The 19,837-nt window shown below is 42.9% G+C and overlaps 2 protein-coding genes across 6 annotated transcripts; one reads left to right on the forward strand and one right to left on the reverse strand.

Annotated features, from left to right (window-relative positions):
* The first annotated feature begins 496 nt into the window (after positions 1–496).
* LOC147886415 (putative pentatricopeptide repeat-containing protein At3g47840) lies at positions 497–4,424 on the forward strand. 2 transcript variants are annotated; one of them, XM_087395173.1, is made up of 3 exons: positions 497–720; positions 805–881; positions 961–4,424. In XM_087395173.1, the coding sequence occupies exons 1-3, from the start codon at positions 582–584 to the stop codon at positions 3,904–3,906; spliced, it is 3,162 nt and encodes a 1,053-aa protein (XP_087251299.1). In that variant the 5' UTR covers positions 497–581; the 3' UTR covers positions 3,907–4,424. The 2 variants fall into 2 exon arrangements, with proteins under 2 accessions (XP_087251299.1, XP_087251300.1); XM_087395174.1 differs by having other exon boundaries at positions 586–720; positions 980–4,424.
* A 9,779-nt stretch (positions 4,425–14,203) lies between these two features.
* On the reverse strand, positions 14,204–17,002 carry LOC147886416 (uncharacterized). Of its 4 annotated transcripts, none has more exons than XR_015543333.1 (7): positions 16,089–17,002; positions 15,910–16,005; positions 15,730–15,770; positions 15,469–15,586; positions 15,303–15,383; positions 15,028–15,197; positions 14,204–14,882 (listed from the first exon to the last, which is right to left on the reverse strand). XR_015543333.1 is itself a non-coding variant. In XM_087395773.1 (7 exons), exons 2-7 carry the CDS (start codon positions 16,278–16,280, stop codon positions 15,144–15,146), a joined length of 582 nt encoding a protein of 193 aa, XP_087251899.1. In that variant the 5' UTR covers positions 16,281–16,485; positions 16,772–17,002; the 3' UTR covers positions 14,204–15,143. The 4 variants fall into 4 exon arrangements, 2 of the variants coding, with proteins under 2 accessions (XP_087251899.1, XP_087251897.1); XR_015543334.1 differs by having other exon boundaries at positions 14,204–14,887; XM_087395773.1 differs by having other exon boundaries at positions 14,204–15,197; positions 16,089–16,485; positions 16,772–17,002.
* Between the last annotated feature and the right edge of the window lie 2,835 nt (positions 17,003–19,837).

Here is a 19,837-nt window from a genome sequence, read left to right on the forward strand (position 1 = left end):
GACTAACTGTACACTAGATTTAGTTGAAAAAATAGAATATATACAAACCCTTTTAGGGTTAGGGTTAGGGGATCTAACCCTTTCCTTTATAGCACTCTATAAGGTTAGTGCTATGCACATATGATCACGTGATGGTGCTATGCACACATGATCACATGATGTTGAGCGTGAACTCTCAACATTTGCCTCATTCGAATGGAGAGCATTGCTTCTTCAAATGCAACCGTGCCTCATCGTCTCATAAACATCGCCATCATCATCGACATAATCACCACCATCATCAATCAACATCTCCTCTCCCAGTTTCTGAGGGAAAGCTCCTTTGGCTTGTCGTCGTCATCATCATCATCATCATCGTAAATAGATGATGTTCATCATCATCACCATCATCGTAAACATGATGATGAGGATGATCATCACCATCATCATCGTCATGATGATGATCGTCATCATTGTCATGAGCATCATCATCATCACCTCCTTTGCGTAACTCGAATGCAGAGCGTTTTTTCTTCAAATGCAGCCCTGCCCCGAGGCGGAACGACCTTTCCTCCAGCCCAAAACTCGACTTTACCCTCCCCATGGCTTCCCCCCTGACTCCATTGGGAGCAAGTGGAACCACAGTCGCGAGTTCTCCGATCCGCAAACCTGTCGTCAACGGCTCTATCCCAACTATCTCAAACACTTCGAGTTCAACTCCCTCAAAAAATTTGAATTCAGGTACTACAGGATAGATCACAACTGTCAGTCTGTAGCATCGACATAGTTCTGGCAATCTGTTCTCATTGTGGTCACTCTTCGCAGGTAGGTCGAAGGCAGAGCGCTTATGGCAGGAGTATTTCAAGGATCCCTCCCAGTGGTGGGATATCCGAAAGAAAAAAGTAAGTGTGCGACTGAATGATTTGCGTAGAAGTACTGTCGTATGGATAGTCTGATTAGTATGTTATGAGTTTTCAACAGACTAACCACCGGGCTCCAGATTTTAAGCATAAGATTACCGAGGATTCGCTATGGATAGACGGCTGGTACAATCCAGGTTGGGTTAAAGATATGCTCGAAGAAAAGGAGTCCGAAAGCGGTCAGGCCTTTTTAAACTCTGAAGACCCTGGCTTAATGGACAATGTCAGCAGTTCGAAGGCCAGGCTTAAGTCTGGAGTGCAGGTGAATGCATCTAAAGAACAGGAATTGCGAGACAACGGTGGTTGGGAGGTTCTGAGCTTAGAGGAGGCACTCGCTTCTTTGGAAGGGATGCCCGAGCGGCCTTCCGTTGAAAACTTTATATGCGTCTTGCAGAAGTGCAGGAAAGAGAAGAATCTAACGTATGCTAAGCGCTTGCATGCATGCATGTGCAAAAGTGGGCTGGAAACTCATAAGTCGCTCGGGAACTACCTTGTACCAATTTTGGCTGACTGTGGAAGCATGTGCGATGCTCAGCAGGTTTTTAATGGGTTGGCTGATCCCAATGAGTATTCTTGGACTTCTCTCATCACAGGTTATGTTGAATGTGGGAAATTACAACAAACCCTCAACCTATACGAGGAAATGCAAGAGGTTTGTGTGCGTCCTAGCAAGCATACGTTTGTGGCCCTACTGAAGGCTTGTGCTAGGCTCAAAGATGTGGAAAGAGGCATGGAAATACACTCGGAGATCTCAAGAAAGGGGTTGGAAAGAGATTCTTTTATTGGCAGCACCTTGGTTGACATGTATGCCAAATGTGGCTCGCTTGCAATAGCAAGGGAAGTATTTGACAAGTTACCTATTCGAAATGGAGTCTCGTGGACTGCACTTATTGCAGGATATGTGGAACACGGGCTTGGTGAGGAAGCATTGAACTGCTTCGAACAGATGCGCCTGCAGGGTGTGTCTCCGGATGCTGTCACATATGTTTGCAGCTTGAAAGCTTGTGGCAGCATAGGAGCCATAAACAAGGGCCAAAAAATACATGTTGAGATTGACAGAAAGGGCTTGGAAAGAGATCCATATGTTGGCAACACCTTGGTTGATATGTATGCCAAATGTGGTTCGCTTGCAAAAGCAAGGGAAGTGTTTGATCAGCTCTCAATTAGAGATGTAGTCTCCTGGAATGTACTAATTGCAGGATATGCAGAACGTGGGTTTGGTGAGGAAGTGCTGAACTGTTTTGAAAACATGCAACTGCAGGGGGTGTCCCCAAATGCTGTCACATTTGTTTGCAGCTTGAAAGCTTGTGGCAGCGTAGGAGCTATAGACAAGGGTGAAGAAATACATGCTGAGATTGCCAGAAAGGGATTAGAAAGAGAGATTTTTGTTGGCAACACTTTGGTCGATATGTATGCAAAATGCGGCTTGCTTGCAAAAGCAAGGGAAGTGTTTGATACGCTTTCGGCTCGAGATGTAGTCTCGTGGACTGCACTTATTGTAGGGTATGCTGAACATGGACTTGGTGAGGAAGCACTGAATTCTTTTGAACAGATGCAACTGGAGGGTGTGTCTCCAGATGCTGTCACGTTTGTTTGTAGCTTGAAAGCTTGTGCTAGCATAAGAGCCATAGACAAGGGCCAAGAAATACATGCTGAGATTGCCAAAAAGGGTTTGGACAGAGATCCTTGTGTTGGCAATGTCTTGGTTGATATGTATGCCAAATGTGGCTCTTTTACGAAAGCACAAGAACTGTTTGACAAGCTTCCAGTTCGAGATATTGTGTCATGGGGTGCACTAATTGTGGGGTATGCTGAACAGGGGCTTGCTGAGGAAGCACTGAGCTGTTTTGAATGGATGCAAGGGGAGGGCGTGTCTCCAGATGCAGTCACGTTTGTTAGTAGCTTGAAAGCTTGTGGCAGCATAGGAGCCTTAGACAAGGGTGAGAAATTACATGCCCAGATTGCCATAATAGGGCTGGAAAGAGATCCTTTTGTCGGCAACACCTTGGTGGATATGTATGCGAAATGTGGCTCCCTCACAAAAGCACAGGAAGTGTTTGACAAGATATTAGCTCGAAATGTAGTCTCATGGAATGCACTAATTGGAGGGTATGCGGAACACCAGCTTGGTGATGAAGCGCTGAAGTGTTTTGAACAGATGCAAGAGGAGGGAGTATCTCCAGATGCTGTCACATTTGTTTGCAGCTTAAAAGCTTGTGGCAACATAAGAGCCATAAACAAGGGCCCAGAAATACATGCTGAGATTGTGCGAAAGGGCTTAGAAAGAGATCCTTTTGTGGGCAGCACCTTGGTAGATATGTATGCCAAATGTGGCTTGCTTGCACAAGCACGGGAACTGTTTGACAAGCTCTCAGTTCGAGATGTAGTCTCGTGGAGTGCACTAATTGCAGGATATGCTGAACACGGGCTTGCTGAGGAAGCTTTGGACTGTTTCAAACAGATGGAATTAGAAGGTGTGTCTCCAGATGTTGTCTCATGGAATGCATTAATTGCAGGATATGCCCAACTAGGAGAAAATGAGATTGTTTTCCATATGTTTGAGAGAATGCTGGAAGGTGTAGAGCCAGACGAAGCCACATTCCTTAGTGTTCTTACTGTCTGTAGTCACACAGGTGAAGTGGATATGGGCCAGAAGTACTTTGATGCCATGAGCAAAGACTATGGCATCACTCCAATTGTAGAGCACCACACTTGCATGATTGATCTCCTTTGCCGTGCAGGCCAATTAGACAAGGCAGTCACAATGGTGCAGAAAATGCCTTTTGAACCCGATCTTGCGGTGTGGCTTATCGTGTTGGGTGCTTGTCAAAAGTGGGGTAATGTGGAGCTTGGAAGACAGGCTTTTGAACATGCACTACGATTGGATGAAAAGGATGCTGCAGCTTATGTCATGATGTCTAACATCTATGCAGATGCTCACATGCAGGAGGCTCAGGAGAAGGTTGAGGCAAGGAGAGTGAAAGCATGGAAGGAGAGTTGGAGGTGAGGTTATGGGCACAAAAGATGGAAAAGTAGACAAACAAGCAGACTATTGATGACAATCAAGTGTCCTAGGAACAAGCCAAGACAAGATAGGAAAGGCCACAAAGCCAAAGGCTGGTGATCAAGACTAAGAGCTAGATAAGATCAAGATAGGGAAAGGACAAGGTCAAGTGCTTTTTCTGTGAGCAAGAAAGCCGTGTCGAGAGTGAGCATGAGCTCTAATAGGAGCATATTACTCTACTCCACAATAATTCTAAAAGGCATGTTGTGGGCATTGATGTGGAGTGTTGCACTAAACTCATGAAAGTACCTAGGGCAGCGACTAATGCCAATGCTGTGAGTTCCTCACAAGCACATGCTACCGAGCCATCGAGGGCACATTCTTGAGATAGAGACATAAACCAAAAAATGCAGATAGAAGTAGCTCCCAAGATCGCCAAGGAACTAAAGGAGAAAGCCCCAACGATTGAGTTTAAGCTAGAATGTAAAACTAGAGGATGCCAAGAGAACATGATGGGTCTCCGAGCAAAGGAACCTGCAAGCCACTCTAAAGCAAGACTAGAGTAGGTACAAGTAAATGCTAAGTTCTTTTAAAACAAAACAACGTGAGGAATTGAGCCAAGCAATAAGGCAATCCAAGCATGTGATCTAAAGGTCACTATCACCATGGAGCAAATATCTTTGCTAGCTCCATATTGCCATGATTTCTTTGCAAGGCAATTTACGGAAGTGCTTGTACAAAATACAAATGTATTAGACTTTCACCAATCACGATATCGATGATTGAGACACTAGTGGTAGCTAAGGCAGTGTCCCTGCTATCACAATCAGAATCAAGAAGCAAAATGTACAAGGTGTAATAGTGGAACTTGAGAATGGAAGAGGCACCACAAGTAGTCAAGTCAACCATAAAGTGAATTCCTCCTAGATTCAAGAGATAAGTGCCTTGTTCACATAGAGTTCCAAGCCAAATTTGCATGGAACTACACCAACCTAAGAGGTTTGCTCCATGAAAACTATCAAGATCTTGTTGGTTTTTTATACCCAACTAGTATGCCAACAAAGGTACTTGATGAACCCACACTATGCCATTTGGATGATTTTTGTGTATACACCACCAAAGTTAATCACATTTCCTATGTGGAAGGTCCTTAAGAAATACGGTGAAGTAGGAATCCGCCCTAAATCTAGCTAAGTATGTGCTTTATGCAAAGGGTTGGTACCTTGCGTAGGGTTGGAGAGAGAATTCCAGAGCCCAAGAACCTAACCCAACTGTCGAATTTATTATTGATTCATTAATTATTTTTCTCCAATAGTAGCCCTACTATATGAAGTCACCAAGAAATACGTGAAGTCTCAATGGAATGACAAGCTATATCTAGCATTTAAGGCATTGAAAGACTGAGCCATGACAACACCCATTCTTCAACAACCATGGTGGGATGTGATATTCCATTTACATGTAGATGCCTTGAGCTATGCTTTTGGCATGACACCCAATGGCCATCAAGATTACCTAGTATATTATGTGAGTCACATGACTCCCTTATATAACCACAAAATGAGAGACACTCAAATGGCATATTATGTAAAAAAAATATGTCGTTATTGCTTGTTAATCCATCTATATTTTATGTCGACCACCAGGCATCATCGTCTCTAATCAACATTATAGTAATACAAGGAAGGGTGGTGGGTTGAATGCTTTTGTTGTAAGAATTCAACTTTTGATTTGCAAACAAGCTAGGAAAGTCACATGTTGGAACAACTTTCTTTATTCACTCCCAACACCCAAGGAATATTGAGCTTTTGATGCTCATTGTTCTTTATGGATGTCCTCAGATAGAACAAGAACACATGTTATAGTATCTCTCTAAGTCTATGTTCTAGAAGGCATGCCCTGAGATCATTGAGGGCAACTAACATTGCGAGCATGACAGTATAGCATGATAGGGGGACATCTCTAAATCAAGGTGCCAATGGATTTCTTTGTCGATTGGTGCTACTTCATGAGTGGCCTATGGTATTGGTCGAGGTGCATTGAGGCCTTGCCTATGACCACTTTGGTGCTAAGCTAATGGCACGAAAAATTCACAACCTAGGTTGTGGTGGAGCACAGAGGATGATCACAAAATATGCACACAGTATGATTTCTGCTAAAGAACATGAAGACCCTTGCCGCACTGCCACAAGACTCTATAGATAAGCTCACCCTGGTAGACCTTTCAAAGATGCATCATGGATTTCATGGGACCATTCAAGCAGTGAGTGTAGCACACACCGAATAAGTATATCATTGTAGAATTACCTTTGCTACCATAGCTATTGGCACATCAAACAATAGAATAAGTACCGTAGCAGTTGACTATGCTACCAAGTGGGTAGAGGCCAAGGCACTAGAAGATGAATCATCTCAGAGCATAGCCAAGTTCACTGTATGAAAACATTTTTTGTCGATATGGTCACACAATTGAGTTTGTCAGTGACCTAGGCACACACTTGGCAAATGAAGTGCTCAGCATCCTTGTGAAGGATTTTATGATTATCCATTGAGTAGCGGCTACATAGTAGTTGAGATGCATTGGCAAAGATGAGTCAACAAATAAGGTGTTGAAATAACAAGTGCAGGGCCGAGCACCGTGTCAGTTCTTGAGGAGTGCCAAGAATCCCCAAGGATGTCCCCACCCTCGAATCAACAAGCCTCTCAAATGGAGTCTTCATCCAAGGGAAACATCAAATTAGTAAGGACCCCTAGTGGCACAACTTTTCCTTGAGAGATGACTGAAGAGGTGGCCATCTCCTCGAAGCACAACCATCCACTTCACAAATTTTTTTTGACATGCCCCTACATCAATGATATCTTCTACTTCAGCCTAGCAAGATTCGCAAGGGGCTAGGTCAATGACGTTTGGGAGTAGTTGAGTAGGGAGCTAGACCAAGAAGCTGCAAGCTTTCCACGATATGACCCAAAATTGAATGTCCACCCAAGTGGCGCATTTCAATTAGGCAGAGGCAAAGGCAAATCTTGTGAAACTTGACTCAAGGCACCATGTCACCCAAAATTGGATGCTCGCCCTAGGTGGTACATTTCAATGAGGTAAAGGCAAAGCTTCACAAAACCTAACATGCCCATATCATCGAGTTGACAAGAGAGATCCATGCTCTCTAGGCAAAATATGAGGCCTACCATGCAAAACAAGCCGAGATCCACCAACATCACTTGGCCTGCACAAGTCCCAAAGAAAAGAGATCAAGGTGTGGCATCGGCAAAGCTACAAGAGCTCCAGGGCAATAGAATCAAAATGGCAAGACTCTATAGAGGCTAAGGTAATGTAGTACCAAACAAGTGCAAGGCCTAGAACAAGAATATCTGCACCCTTGAAGTTGAAACCATTTCGACCAAACTAGTAGCAATCATCAAAGAAAGGGGGCGCTCTGGCTCCAGGTGGAGCAATACCAAGAAGAGTGTGCCAAGAAAGCCTAGAGGCTAGCTAAAATTCAAGACCTAGACACCAAACCATTCTGCCTCATGGATGTCACCCTTTGAAGATCCTACGACATCAAGACCCTGAAGACCCCAAGGACACACTAGATCCCAAGGTTGTCAATTCCAAGGTGCTCGTTAGGCAACCACACAAAAGCTTAGCCAAGCCTCCATTGGCCCCAAACAATAGGCACCATCTGCCTTAGTACTGTTTGAGCATATGGGTCCCCTGCCATCGTCTCAAATGTTGACTCCAAGTCTCCCTACCGACTTTGAGTCTCCCCAAGCACCAGTCCCACCTAGATAGGAATGGGAGTCAGAGCCTTCCCCATCATTAGCTCAGCCACCACCCTCATCAACCCCTATAACATTTAGCCCCACTGACGCCTCAATAGCTCCTCCTCTTGCCATTAAACATTTGATCCTAGAAGCCCTGCCCTTGTCCAACATGAAGTTGCAATCCATTTTGGCTCATGAAACTTTGCTGATGTGCCACATGAAGCTTCCCATCGAGACAACTTGCAAAAATCGACACCTAGATCAAGGACCTCCAACAACCCACTTGGAGCATTCCCTTTCCTACTTGCTAGCCACTATAAGCCTCCACAAGCACATGGTGCATGCTTATGATACCAATTAAAAATTTTGTGGCGTAGAGGGAAAGGATGAAATATAGGATGGAGAGACAAGCAATCATGGCATGCATAATTTCACTAACCACAAAGTCTCTATGAAACTACTTCACCCAATTCTTTAAGCAAGTTGAGAAGTTCCTTGTGATCACCCTCATAGAGTCGCATTTGATCTGGGTGCATCTTGAACTAGTTTGCGAAGGGCCCTTGGAGAAAAGGTCCAAGGGCCGTGCAGCTAACAAAAGGCTATAGTTAAAGTTCACTCACCACCTCACTCGACTATTGTCAGCCTGATTGAAAGAGGAAAGAAAAATGGAGGGCCGCTATATCCAGATGCACCGATATAACTCAATGCTATATATCCTTGGCGGCCCAAGGTAACATCAATGTGCAGGCCGACCCCATTGCTCCCTTTCGCCTCACCGGCCAAGCACTTCAACACACCCACATCTGATCCAATGCATCTAGACAATGACTACAATTTAATGCACCAAGCACCAACAAAGGCTGACTTGACTTGCAACACCAAGCCCCTAAGCATTGAGATGATACGTGGCTTGCTGACGCCACAATGGCCACTCTACGGGTGAATTTCTAGGGCCCTCAACTCTTGCCTCCCATCTAGTCCCTAATGGCCCTAAGCATCCTCTAGGATTCAAACTCTGAGGATTTTTTTCAAGCTAAGTTCATGTGAGTATTAACCCTTGACACCCACACGCAATAAACATGCATGTGGGAAAAGAATGTGGTTAAGGTGGCAAGAAATGGCACAGGAACTAGGTGCATGATGCAAGAGGATGTGCAAGAAGTGGACTAGATATGAATTGACACAAAACAATGTACAAGGACGACTAATCGTGGTTGAGGTGGTAGAATAATCCAATACATAGGCGACTATAAGGGAGAAGCATGTCTCAAAAAGGGATGGCAATAAGGAGACATCGAGTGATAGAAGCAAGAGTCAAGAGATGCACAAGGAATCGAGCAGACAAAGAAGGTGATGCTACCAAAGAATAGTCATCAATGAGTAGAAAGTCTTTGTGCGAGTGTGTTGTTATGGCTAAGAGAGTGAGGCTTCCGCACATATGAGAGGTTACACACTTTGTCATGCTAAATTTCTTGTAAATCAAATGGGCCAAGAGACCTTGTTTTCAAGATAGTTTGTATATTAGTTTCCTATTCACTATTGCACTCTCTTAAGTGTTCATTCTATGCTAAACATCTTCACACACATTTATGCCGTGTTACCATAGCCCATTTCTATGTTGGTGCTTGGCTCCCACTCCATGAGTTTCCCTTTTACCACGAGTAGCATCACGTAGCTTAGAGCTTGGCGACCAAGACAAGAGAGGGTGATCAAAAAAGACTATCAACACATAGATAAAAGAGGCAAAGTACATAAAAAAGCATTGCACATAAGTTGAAGTGGGCGAGTAGTTTGGAAGGATGTTGGAAGCACCACACTACAAAAAACACACTGAGATTAAGACGTAAAGAGATATCAATGTGCACCCATGTTTATTCCAGTGGAATCAAACATCGTAGTGACTATTTCCCTTGTGGCAATATGGGGCATAAAGTGTACCTCAAGCACGCATAATTATGTTGAACTTGGACTTACGTGGGACTGGTGAGATCTAATCTAGGGTGGATCCTAAGTGCACACATGATGAAGAGCTAGACTAAATAGCATAGACTCAAGTTCAATTGGTTACATTGTACTCAAAGAGAGACTCGAGAGCTTGCATATGTTATTGCATGAAACTGACCTCCTTTTTATAGGAGTGTAATACATACTTGCATTTCTTGCTCTCATGATGGTTAAATCTTCCTTTCCATGTGGTAGCATGCTCTTGCTTCACACCTTTACTATCTCTTGCCTCTATTCTATGCTGATTTGGGGTCATATAACCTCCTATTTTAGCTCATCTTATGGAAAGTTCAAATAATGACACCATTGTCAACACATGAAAGAGAGGAACAAAGTAATAGAGGGACCACCTATATCCAAAATGGGCCAAAATATATAAAACTAAGTCAATGTGGATCAAATTTGTCCCATGTTTGATGGAATTTCCCCAAATTTAGACCCACGGTGAGGTTATGGCTCGAACTGAGGTAGGAGATAACAATGAGAGCCTAAATTTATATAAGTGAGAACGAAATTGGTGAGGACTTTTTCGTAAGACAACTCATGCCCTCACCAAGTTTCATGTTCTTTGGCCCCCTAAAATTCCCTCTTTCATCTTACCCTATGGAAAATACAACTAGACACACTAGGATTCATATATGCACAAAAGATGAAAAGTAAATAAAGGAGGATCCCCTATGTATCCAAATGGTCCCAAACTAAACATGGAGGTTGGAAATACTATGTTCGATGCACCTACAGAATTGAGTGTTGGATTTTCCCCATGTCTTTTGGAATAAGCGAAAGTTTTGGGCATAAGGTGATGTTATGGGCTCAAAAGATGGTAAGGAGCTAGCCATGTAGACCCACATTTATCCAAATGGGAGCAAACTTTGTGACCAAGTCTTAAACCTATCATCACCCCTTGCCTTGCCAAGTGTTATGGATTACGTGGTATCAATTGTTGATCCCCTCTTTATGGTACTCACCTTGTAGTCATGCAAGGGAGAGGGGGGGAAAGAGGGAGGGAGGAGAAGGGACGAAGAGGGGGAGATGGAGAGAGAAGGTCCCCTCTTTGTGATAGTAGGAGGAAAGGAGGGAGGTGTAAAGGAGGGAGGGAGAGGGGGGGAATTTCAAACTTTGAAATTTATGAGGAAGGGAGGAAGAACCAATTTGTCTTCTCCCTCAACTTCAAAATCCAGATTTCCCTCTTTTATCCTTGCATTCCCTCCTCTAATTTCTAATTTCTCCCTCATCTCCTCCTTGTGTCACAATCCCTACCCTCATATTTCCTCTTCTAATCTTTCCTCTTCCTCTCTCTAGTCTCACATCTCCCTTCTCTCCTCCTACCTTTTCTTTTCTTCTTCCTAATCATTATCATAGCTCCTTCTCTCCTCCTACTACCTTTTCTTTCCTTCTTCCTATTCAATATCGCCTCCTTACTCCTCTCTACTTCCTCTCCTCTTTCTCCTTTCGATCCCATTGAACCCCTCCCTTGTCCATTTCTCACTTCTTCTCCTCCTTCTGTCCATCTCTCCATTTCCTCTCCTCTCTCATCCATGTGCTCTAATTTCACAACACCCTCCCAGTCCCTCTCTCTCTATTGCACAACCATAGCCATACAAGAGGCACACAAGGGGGTACATAGGATAAAGGCCAAGGGGGGGGCAAGGGGAAGGAGGATTCTCCTTTTGTCCCCCTCTTTCCAAGTCTTCCCTATCTCCTCCTTCCTCCTTCCTGTGCTGCTCTTCTAGCCATAATTTAATTAATATATTAGTATTGTCTAAACTAATTTTATCATAATATGGCATTCACTATTTTAAAATCATACTAAAACTATCATTATAATGCATACACAAGCGTTGTCCAAATAGGATGTTGCTTTTCCTCCACCATATCTCCTTTGATGATTGGGCACATACACCACATGATTTTTTTGACAAGCTCCATGTGGTGCATCTATTGTAAAAGTGTTTAAGCAATTATACTTCATGAAGTATTTTCAACATGGTACTTTTGCACAATCATGCTATTTTCACAAACTTATGCTTTTAATATAAAAATTTAAAGAGATTAATGTCAACTATTAATGATATTTAACAAGCATTAGTATGACGTAAACATTACAATAGTACACTAAAGGCAAGTCAACAAAAATAATACAACTAAAACTAGCTGATGAGCAGTATACAAGTTATGCTTGTTAGTTATTTTTTAGATTAATTAGTTACTATTAATATGAGCTAGTGTATTATTAACGCTCAATGAAAGAAAATATTTGATGGCACGAATTTTATAAACTTGAATTGGACCTAGGAAGCTTTCACATCACCAAATGCTCATATCATATTTATAATCTCAACCAAAGATACACAAAACACATCGCAAGACATCAACATCAAACGGATATGTAATATGCAAGCCCCATGAACTATGAGGATGTAACATTCTACAAGTATTGGATTTGACAAAAGTGTAAGTTCAAAAGGAAACTACTCATGGGAAGGAAATGAGCACCTTTAGACTTCTCAAGTAATTGCATTCATTGTACTAATTGCATCGATCACGTCAACAAACTATTACTTTAAAGAGCTCTCCAATTTCAAAGTTTTCCTACAATGGCTCTCTCATGTTTATTCGGAATGTTCTTCTTTCAACATGAGGTCAAAAAACTTTTGTAATTGGTATGACCCTACGAAGCTTGGGATTGTTTGGTGTCACATCTCACTACAAACCATTTTGATTAGGCTAAAGCATGGTTTGATTTAATCCCCTTTTGCATTTTAGAGTCCACTCACAAATCCACAAAGAATAATATTTAGCATGACTATATGCTTAACGCTAGCTTTTTTCCCTTTTCCTTATAAGATATATATGGATGCCATGCTAGACACATTAGATGCCTCCTAAAGTGGTCACCAACCCATCCCACCAATGAGATGAATATTGAGACCAATACCTTGCATAAAGAGCATGTAGACCTCTCTCATTGGCAACATTGGTTTAAAGCGTGTGTAAGCTTTTGAAACTACCCTCCATACATCTCACCAACAAGATAATTAAAAAGACTATTACCTAAATGCATTGCAAAGATACATGCAAAGGTGCATGTATACATAGTACCTTGACATGGAGGCTCAACTACATTCCATTCTGCAAGATCCATTATGCAATCCTGAGTAGTCACAAAAACATTTACCCGCATCATACATTGGTGAGCTATCTCCTTTACCCAAGGAGGATTTATCAACACAAAGTTTGAAACTAACCTCCATACATCTCACCAACAAGATAATTAAAAAGACTATTACCTAAATGTATTGCAAAGATACATGCAGAGGTGCATGTATACATAGTACCTTGACATGGAGGCTCAACTACATTCCATTTTGCAAGATCCATTATGCAATCCTGAGTAGTCGCAAAAACGTTTACCCACATCATACATTGGTGAGCTATCTCCTTTTCCCAAGGAGGATCTATCAACACAAGGTTTGGTCGAGCAAGGAAAACTCAATGCTTACCAAGAGTTCACTAACTACACTAGCCCAATGATTTGGGAAAAATCAAGAGGACCACATTATAGAATGACAAAGCATGAGTTTGCAACAAGTCTCTCATGAGTTCTTGATGATAACACACAAATTGAACCAAATGCCTCATAAATGCTTTACTCATTTTGTTCATGGAGAGAGAGAGAGAGAGCATTTCCTCACATCCTACTGCAAATGCTTTCATAACAGTTGATACGTTTAACAATACACGTTTCTCTGTATTTCCCGAAGTAAAATGTATGTTTGGCTCCCTCAACTTCTTTCAGCATCCTTCCTATCAAACAGTGTTGGAGATATTAAAAAGCCGCACAATCACACTGCATGTATGTCTAGCTCCCAAAACAGCATTAACGAAACGTATCTTGAAACAAACTGCTTCAAGCAAAAACATTCCCATCCATCCACTTTCGTGGACACCTTCTGTAAAAGAATTGTAACACCTTCCATCTTCAATGCAGCATCAAACACAAAAAACAAAAGAGCAAGGTGAGGAAAAACTGAGAAACAAATTTCCCAATATACACATACCATGCGACCATGCTAATGGCTCTTTGAAACTCAAAATTTCCTCCATAATTGGGACGGCCAAAACAACATGTACAAAGAGGGAATTAACTCCTAACATTCAGCAGAAAATAAGTCAAGCAATCATTGATTGTTGGAAAGGCAGGCAAACCAACAATGCAAAAGAAAAGCATGTAATATGGATGAAACAGAAACGACAAAAAAAACCCGCGTAATTAACTGCTCTCGTCACCCATCATCCATCAGTCTCAACACAAACCAACCGAAGGATTTTGTCTTAATTCAAGGGTAAGGGGGCATAGTAAGCCACAAATCAATGATTTAAGATTTTGAGCTTGAATAAAGATATAACTGTCAAGAATGTATCCAATCTTACAAATTGATATATCCGTTTGTAAGACTAGAATATATCCAATCTTGCAAATTCAGAATGTTCTTCAAAACAAAGGTAAGAAACAACAGAACAATGAGGGAGAAAGACATAAAGAGAGAGAAAAAGAGGGAGGAAGGCAAAGACGCCCTAAACACATTCTGTGATAGTTCAATTAAAAAGAGAAGGGGCTTAGAATGAGAGAAGCATCCAGTCCTCAGAGAGAGCTTTTCTATCTGCCTACGTTTACAGCTTCCTTTTACGTTTACAGCTTCCTTTATTTACGTCTGTTATTTTGGCTCTTGGCTCTTGGCCCTTTCGGATACCTTTGTATCTCTATTGCCTTCCTAAAAAACTGTGGACAAGATCGCCGCCCAAAATGTAGCAACTTGAAAGTCGATACAGTTGTTTATTATTGAGTTTGTTACGCTATCAGAATCATTTGAGTTCTAGTAACAAAACGAAACAACTTGTGCAACGGACACTAAACTCTGATTATTGATGTTTTTGACAAAGCAAAGGCACTGATTTTGTGATCCAGCACGAAATAGAAGCAAGATACACGGTCGTATCAGTACCCAGGTGTATACACAATGCCCTCGTTGAAAAAAACCACCTCAGGGGCGATCGAGCCCATTTGTTGAGGTAGATCTCCATTGCTCCATCGGGCTTAGCTTTCATGGTTATTGCTCAAAATTCCCCGAGGCCAGGAGAAAGACCAATACGGTCAGTCTTCTGTGCTTTTTTTGATCTACCAGTGTTGAAGAGAAGCCACTACACAAATCCTGCACTAACAAAACCCAATAGAATCGATTGCACTTCAAATTACCTACTGTACACTCAAAACATCTCCACATGTGCAGATCCCAGCACCTCTACACACTTGCCAACATCGATTAAGTTATCTGACTTTCACGAGATTTTGCATACCCAGTGGCCTAATAATTGTGAATACAAAACTCGTCATACACGGCCCTTCTTCTTCCATGCCCTTTCCTAGATAGGTTGAACACCATAGCCATACTCCACAATCAGAATTTCAGTCTCTAGGAACGCCCAGACAGCAAGCCTTGTAGTTCTTTTCTGCGCCTCTCTACCTCCTGCATAGATTGGGTATCTCTTTAGGACAAGTTTCGTTTACATTTCGGAATGAATACAAACCCTGAGTGGATGCTCAACCCAGAGAACGAAACTCAATATCTAACCTCGAGATCCCTAGCAGCTTGTACCCGCCACTGCGCTTTTTGCAGTCGCGTGCGTTTCAAATGACCAATGCAGAGCAATCCCTGTAGTATTTATGTGTTAAGGCTTGGTTCCCTTCCAAATGAGCATCTGCTTGCTTTGTGCAAGAAAAGGAGCAAGCGACGTTACCGTGACAATGTAGACGACACCGCAGGCCAGAAGCAAGTAGCTTGAGACCTCCTGCAGAATAACAATCGCACTCCCCTCTGCCTCTTGATCCGCAAGCGCCCTTGTCATAATTGCAACACTGCAAACGCTTGACCATATCATCAAATGACCTCTCTCTCTCTCTCTCTCTCTCTCTCTCTCTCTCTCACACACACACACACACACCCCCGAAAGTCGAGTCTGTCTACAAGAAACGTGTGAAGTCGCACGGCAGAAGCTTACAAGACTTGCAGCATCCCTCTCCCAGCCCAGTATTCAAGGATCTGCCATCACAATAGGGCGTGCAGTTGTAAGATCGAACACAAATATGATTGTACAATTCTTCAAATCCACGTTTAAAGTATCGAAACCTCCAAACGGCATTCCAGAGGGGAATCGAAAACATTTGCGAAGAGCTCTTACTTTCCAGAAATTGAATATTCGCTGCCATTCCGTCTCAGCAACAGCGACGAACAACGCAATGACCACGGCGTAGCAACGCAAAATGCCACTGAAAACCTGTCGATGCAAAACACTCATTGCCTAATCACTCGCAGAAACGATGCCATGGCCTACTTCATTGCACATTTCAGAGTACTCACGTCTTGCCCGCTGCGAAAGGACTGCACTGCAGAGAAGACATTGACGGCAACGCAAAGAAGGGCGCTTATGGCTGTGAGGACGCTGAAGCAACGGCAGATGACAAGGAAAGGGTCGCTGCGGTTGAGATATTCGTGGACATCCAGTTCAGGAGGGGGTTCTTCTTCGGGAGCCAGCTCCGGATCATGCCCCATAGTTGCTGATGAGATGACGAAACGCTGCGCAAGCAGGATTGCAAGTCTAAAAGCGTGGGAGAAAACGGAAGAATGGGAGAGCTTTGATTGCTTCCACAGAAATTGTGTTTCCCTTCCTCCAGAACCTATCTGTCCGTCTCTTGCGATTTGAATAAAACGTTGTCCGCTAGCAGGATTCTTCCCGTTTGCTTCGTCGAAACCCTTGCTGATCACAATGGCAAGCCTTTGGTATCAAAATGCTGAACAACTTCTTGTTGGAGGCTTCTCTAGCCTTCCCTTTCTAACTCTGATGATTCCTCTCCCCGTTAAGCAACAAATCTATGTGCTGCACGGGTGCTGCAATTCTGCTGGAGGATTATGTTCCGCCGGGTAAATCCATGCTGCTATCTTAACGCCGGGTCTCGGATGCGTCTCTAACTTTACTCCGATGATTCCCCTCGCCGGTAAGCAACTAGCCTATCGAAATTAGGATGAATTCAAGCTTCGGTTACCGTAATCTGCAAGAGTGCGGCGGTGTCGGCAGAACCGGAACAAGGCAGCCAGAATAGGGGAAGCCGCAGCGGTAATCCCGATCTTGAACAGCGACACCTGGAGAAAGGCCAAAGTAAGGAAGCAGGGAGGGGAGGAAGAGTGAATGCAATGAGGAGGGATACTAGGAGGCGGCGAGGAGGGGTAAGATCGCCATAGCCGGGGCAAGAAGATGAACCAGGAGCAGCAGCAACAAAAAGGGGGAGCAAAAAAGAAGTGTAAACTTTTTAGAAGACAAGAGAGAAGCAAGAAACTCGTTTGAATTTCAACAAGGGTCGCACGATTACATCTCCGCCGTTCATCTTTCACCTTGCTTTTTTCTCCACCGTTCATCTTCACCAGTATTTCCTTTCCACGTGGCAATCTTCCTTGATGACATGGCATCCCCTCATTGCTGAGCTGGTGCCCCTAGAGTTCTTCAAAGCTTCTTTTTAAAACTCTCTCGCCCGGTCACACCTCTTCTTCTCTCCTCCCAGAACCCGAAAAAGCACAGCCCCAGTCTAATGGGTGATAACATGGAATCCCCAACTCACGGCGAGCAGGCCCGCCTCGTAGTAGAATGTGTGTGTGAGTGCGGTGTGGGTGTGTGTTCGACCACGAGCCAAGCCCACTCGTCCGGGACCGGGTGAGGTTAGAGTGATGGTGAGGGGTTGGGGGGAACATGGGATCCCCATCCCATCACCACTCTTTTCATTCCTGCTGTCCATGCACCTTAGAAGTAATTTTGTCCCTTACATCCAAATTTGCTACTTAACATTGTTCTAGTGCACTTCTGTTCTCTCTCTCTCTCTCTCTCTCTCTCTCTCTCTCTCCAAAAAAGACGTGACAAGGGGATTCAATCAATTGACCTTTTTCAGGATTTTTCTTTCTTTTGTTGTTTGCTGTGTCTCGCATGCACACTTGCTATGTATTTGTGTGTTGTGGTTTGGGGGGAGCCCATCACCACCTTGAGATTACTCAAGCCTTTTAATAATCTAACCTATCCCACTAACTACATTGCCTCAGGAGGTCGACCTCACCCTTTGGATTAGATGGGATCAAGATTAGATGGGATAAGAACTATCTATGTGTGCGTGTGTGCCCGCTTGTCTTTCTAATTAACTAATTAGCCTTAGTCATCTGAGTTATGGAATTAATAAAGGAGCTTCTTTACCATAACCAAATATCTTTCCCATGCTTTAGTATGGAGCTCATTTTCTTTAGTTTCTTTAATTGATTCATGTCTTGTTATGGAGTGTGTTGTGCTAGTTGGCACATTGTCACAATTTTAAAATATTGAATGTAGGTGTGGTCCTCTAAAATACTTGAAACTACAACATAGATATGTTTGATTGCTACAAACCTTTCCACATTGTCCTAGAAATAACATTAAAATACATGGTTTTCCAAAACGAAAGGCATTGCAAGTAGCGAGGGTACACTTGTCATCCCATCAAATTTCCACATGGACTTCAAGGAGGGATCGGCTTATTAGCGGATCCTTGTTATTGGCTGCCCAACTTAGGTCCCGGAGGTTCGAACTGACAAGGTCAAGATGGTGGTTTCTCGAAATCCGAGGGATTTTTGCTAGAAGACCTACTTGTTCCTAACATCCCAAATGGCCATGATCACGACGGCTTGCAAGTATGGGCAGCAAGCTGCTAGGGTTGAAGGGAGTCCCGCCGTGTTGCTCGTTATATGCTGAATTCCTAAGAAAAAAGGTGCCACGTTTTTTACTCAACGAATCACCAATTCTAGGTGCCTCCAAACCTCTCTAGCCACTACACACTTCCAAAAAACAAGCAATGTACTGTCTCCACCAATCTGCCATACAGCAGGCATGCAAGGTTGACATGCATATATTTGGCTAGCTTCCCCCTCATCGGCAAAGAGAGAGAGAGAGAGAGTTAGGATTTTCTAAAGAAGGAAACTAGCTTAATTTCTCTGAGCTGAGCTTTCCACACTATGCTTCTTTTTAGTATATCCCAAACAACCACCGTGCTGGTTTATTAAATTATTTATGTAAATCCCAAATGGTAAATCCCATGCTTGTTTTTAGTATATCCCAACAACCACCGCGCTGGTTTCCCCTAACTAATCCACACATCTTACTAAATCCATTTATCTTGTAATATTAGAAGCAAACCACCGCGCTAGTGGCTGTTAATATCCTAGTGCAACCAACCACCACGCTGGCGATAACTTATCGTGCACTACTACTGTGCTATCAGTACACTACTGCCGTGCTATCCTAAAATTTGTTGCACAATGCTATACTAAAACAATCCCCTTTAGACTATTTATCATTTCGTTAACTGTCAAATTTCATCCCATGCTTGTTTTTAGTATATCCCAACAACCACTGCGTTGGTTTCCCATAATGAATCCACACATCCTACAAATCCATTCATCTTGTAATATTAGAAGCAAACCACCGTGCTGGTGGCTGTTAATATCCTAGTGCAACCAACCACTGCGCTGGCGATAACTTATCCTCCTATACTACTGCCGTGCTACCCCTACACTACTGTCGTGCTATCCTAAAATTTATTGCACAGTGCTATACTAAAACAGTGCCCTTTAGACTGTTTATCATTTTGTTAACCGTTAAATTTCATCCCATGCTTGTTTTTAGTATATCCCAACAACCACCGCGCTGGTTTCCCATAACGAATCCACACATTCTACAAATCCATTCATCTTGTAATAATAGAAGCAAACCACCGCGCTGGTGGCCATTAATATCCTAACGCAACCAACCACCGCGCTATCGATAACTTATCCTGCATTACTACCGTGCTATCCCTATACTATTGCCGTGCTATCCTAAAATTTGTTGCACAGTGCTATACTAAAACAGTGCCCTTTAGACTGCTTATCATTAACCGTCAAATTTCAACCACCGGGCTATTTAAAATATTTAAGTACTAACATGGAAGTAGGTCGATACAAAATCAGGTATTATGAGCACCATGAGAAAGTCCACAAGTCCAAGAAATGTCTGCAAGATTTTTATTTTTTCAAAATACGACGACATTTTGCGGCACAAG

Source organism: Dipteris shenzhenensis, chromosome 24 (assembly GCF_047967505.1).
Source record: "Dipteris shenzhenensis isolate YYH24624 ecotype China chromosome 24, Dip_SZ_1.0, whole genome shotgun sequence".
Classification (NCBI taxonomy): Eukaryota; Viridiplantae; Streptophyta; class Polypodiopsida; order Gleicheniales; family Dipteridaceae; genus Dipteris; species Dipteris shenzhenensis.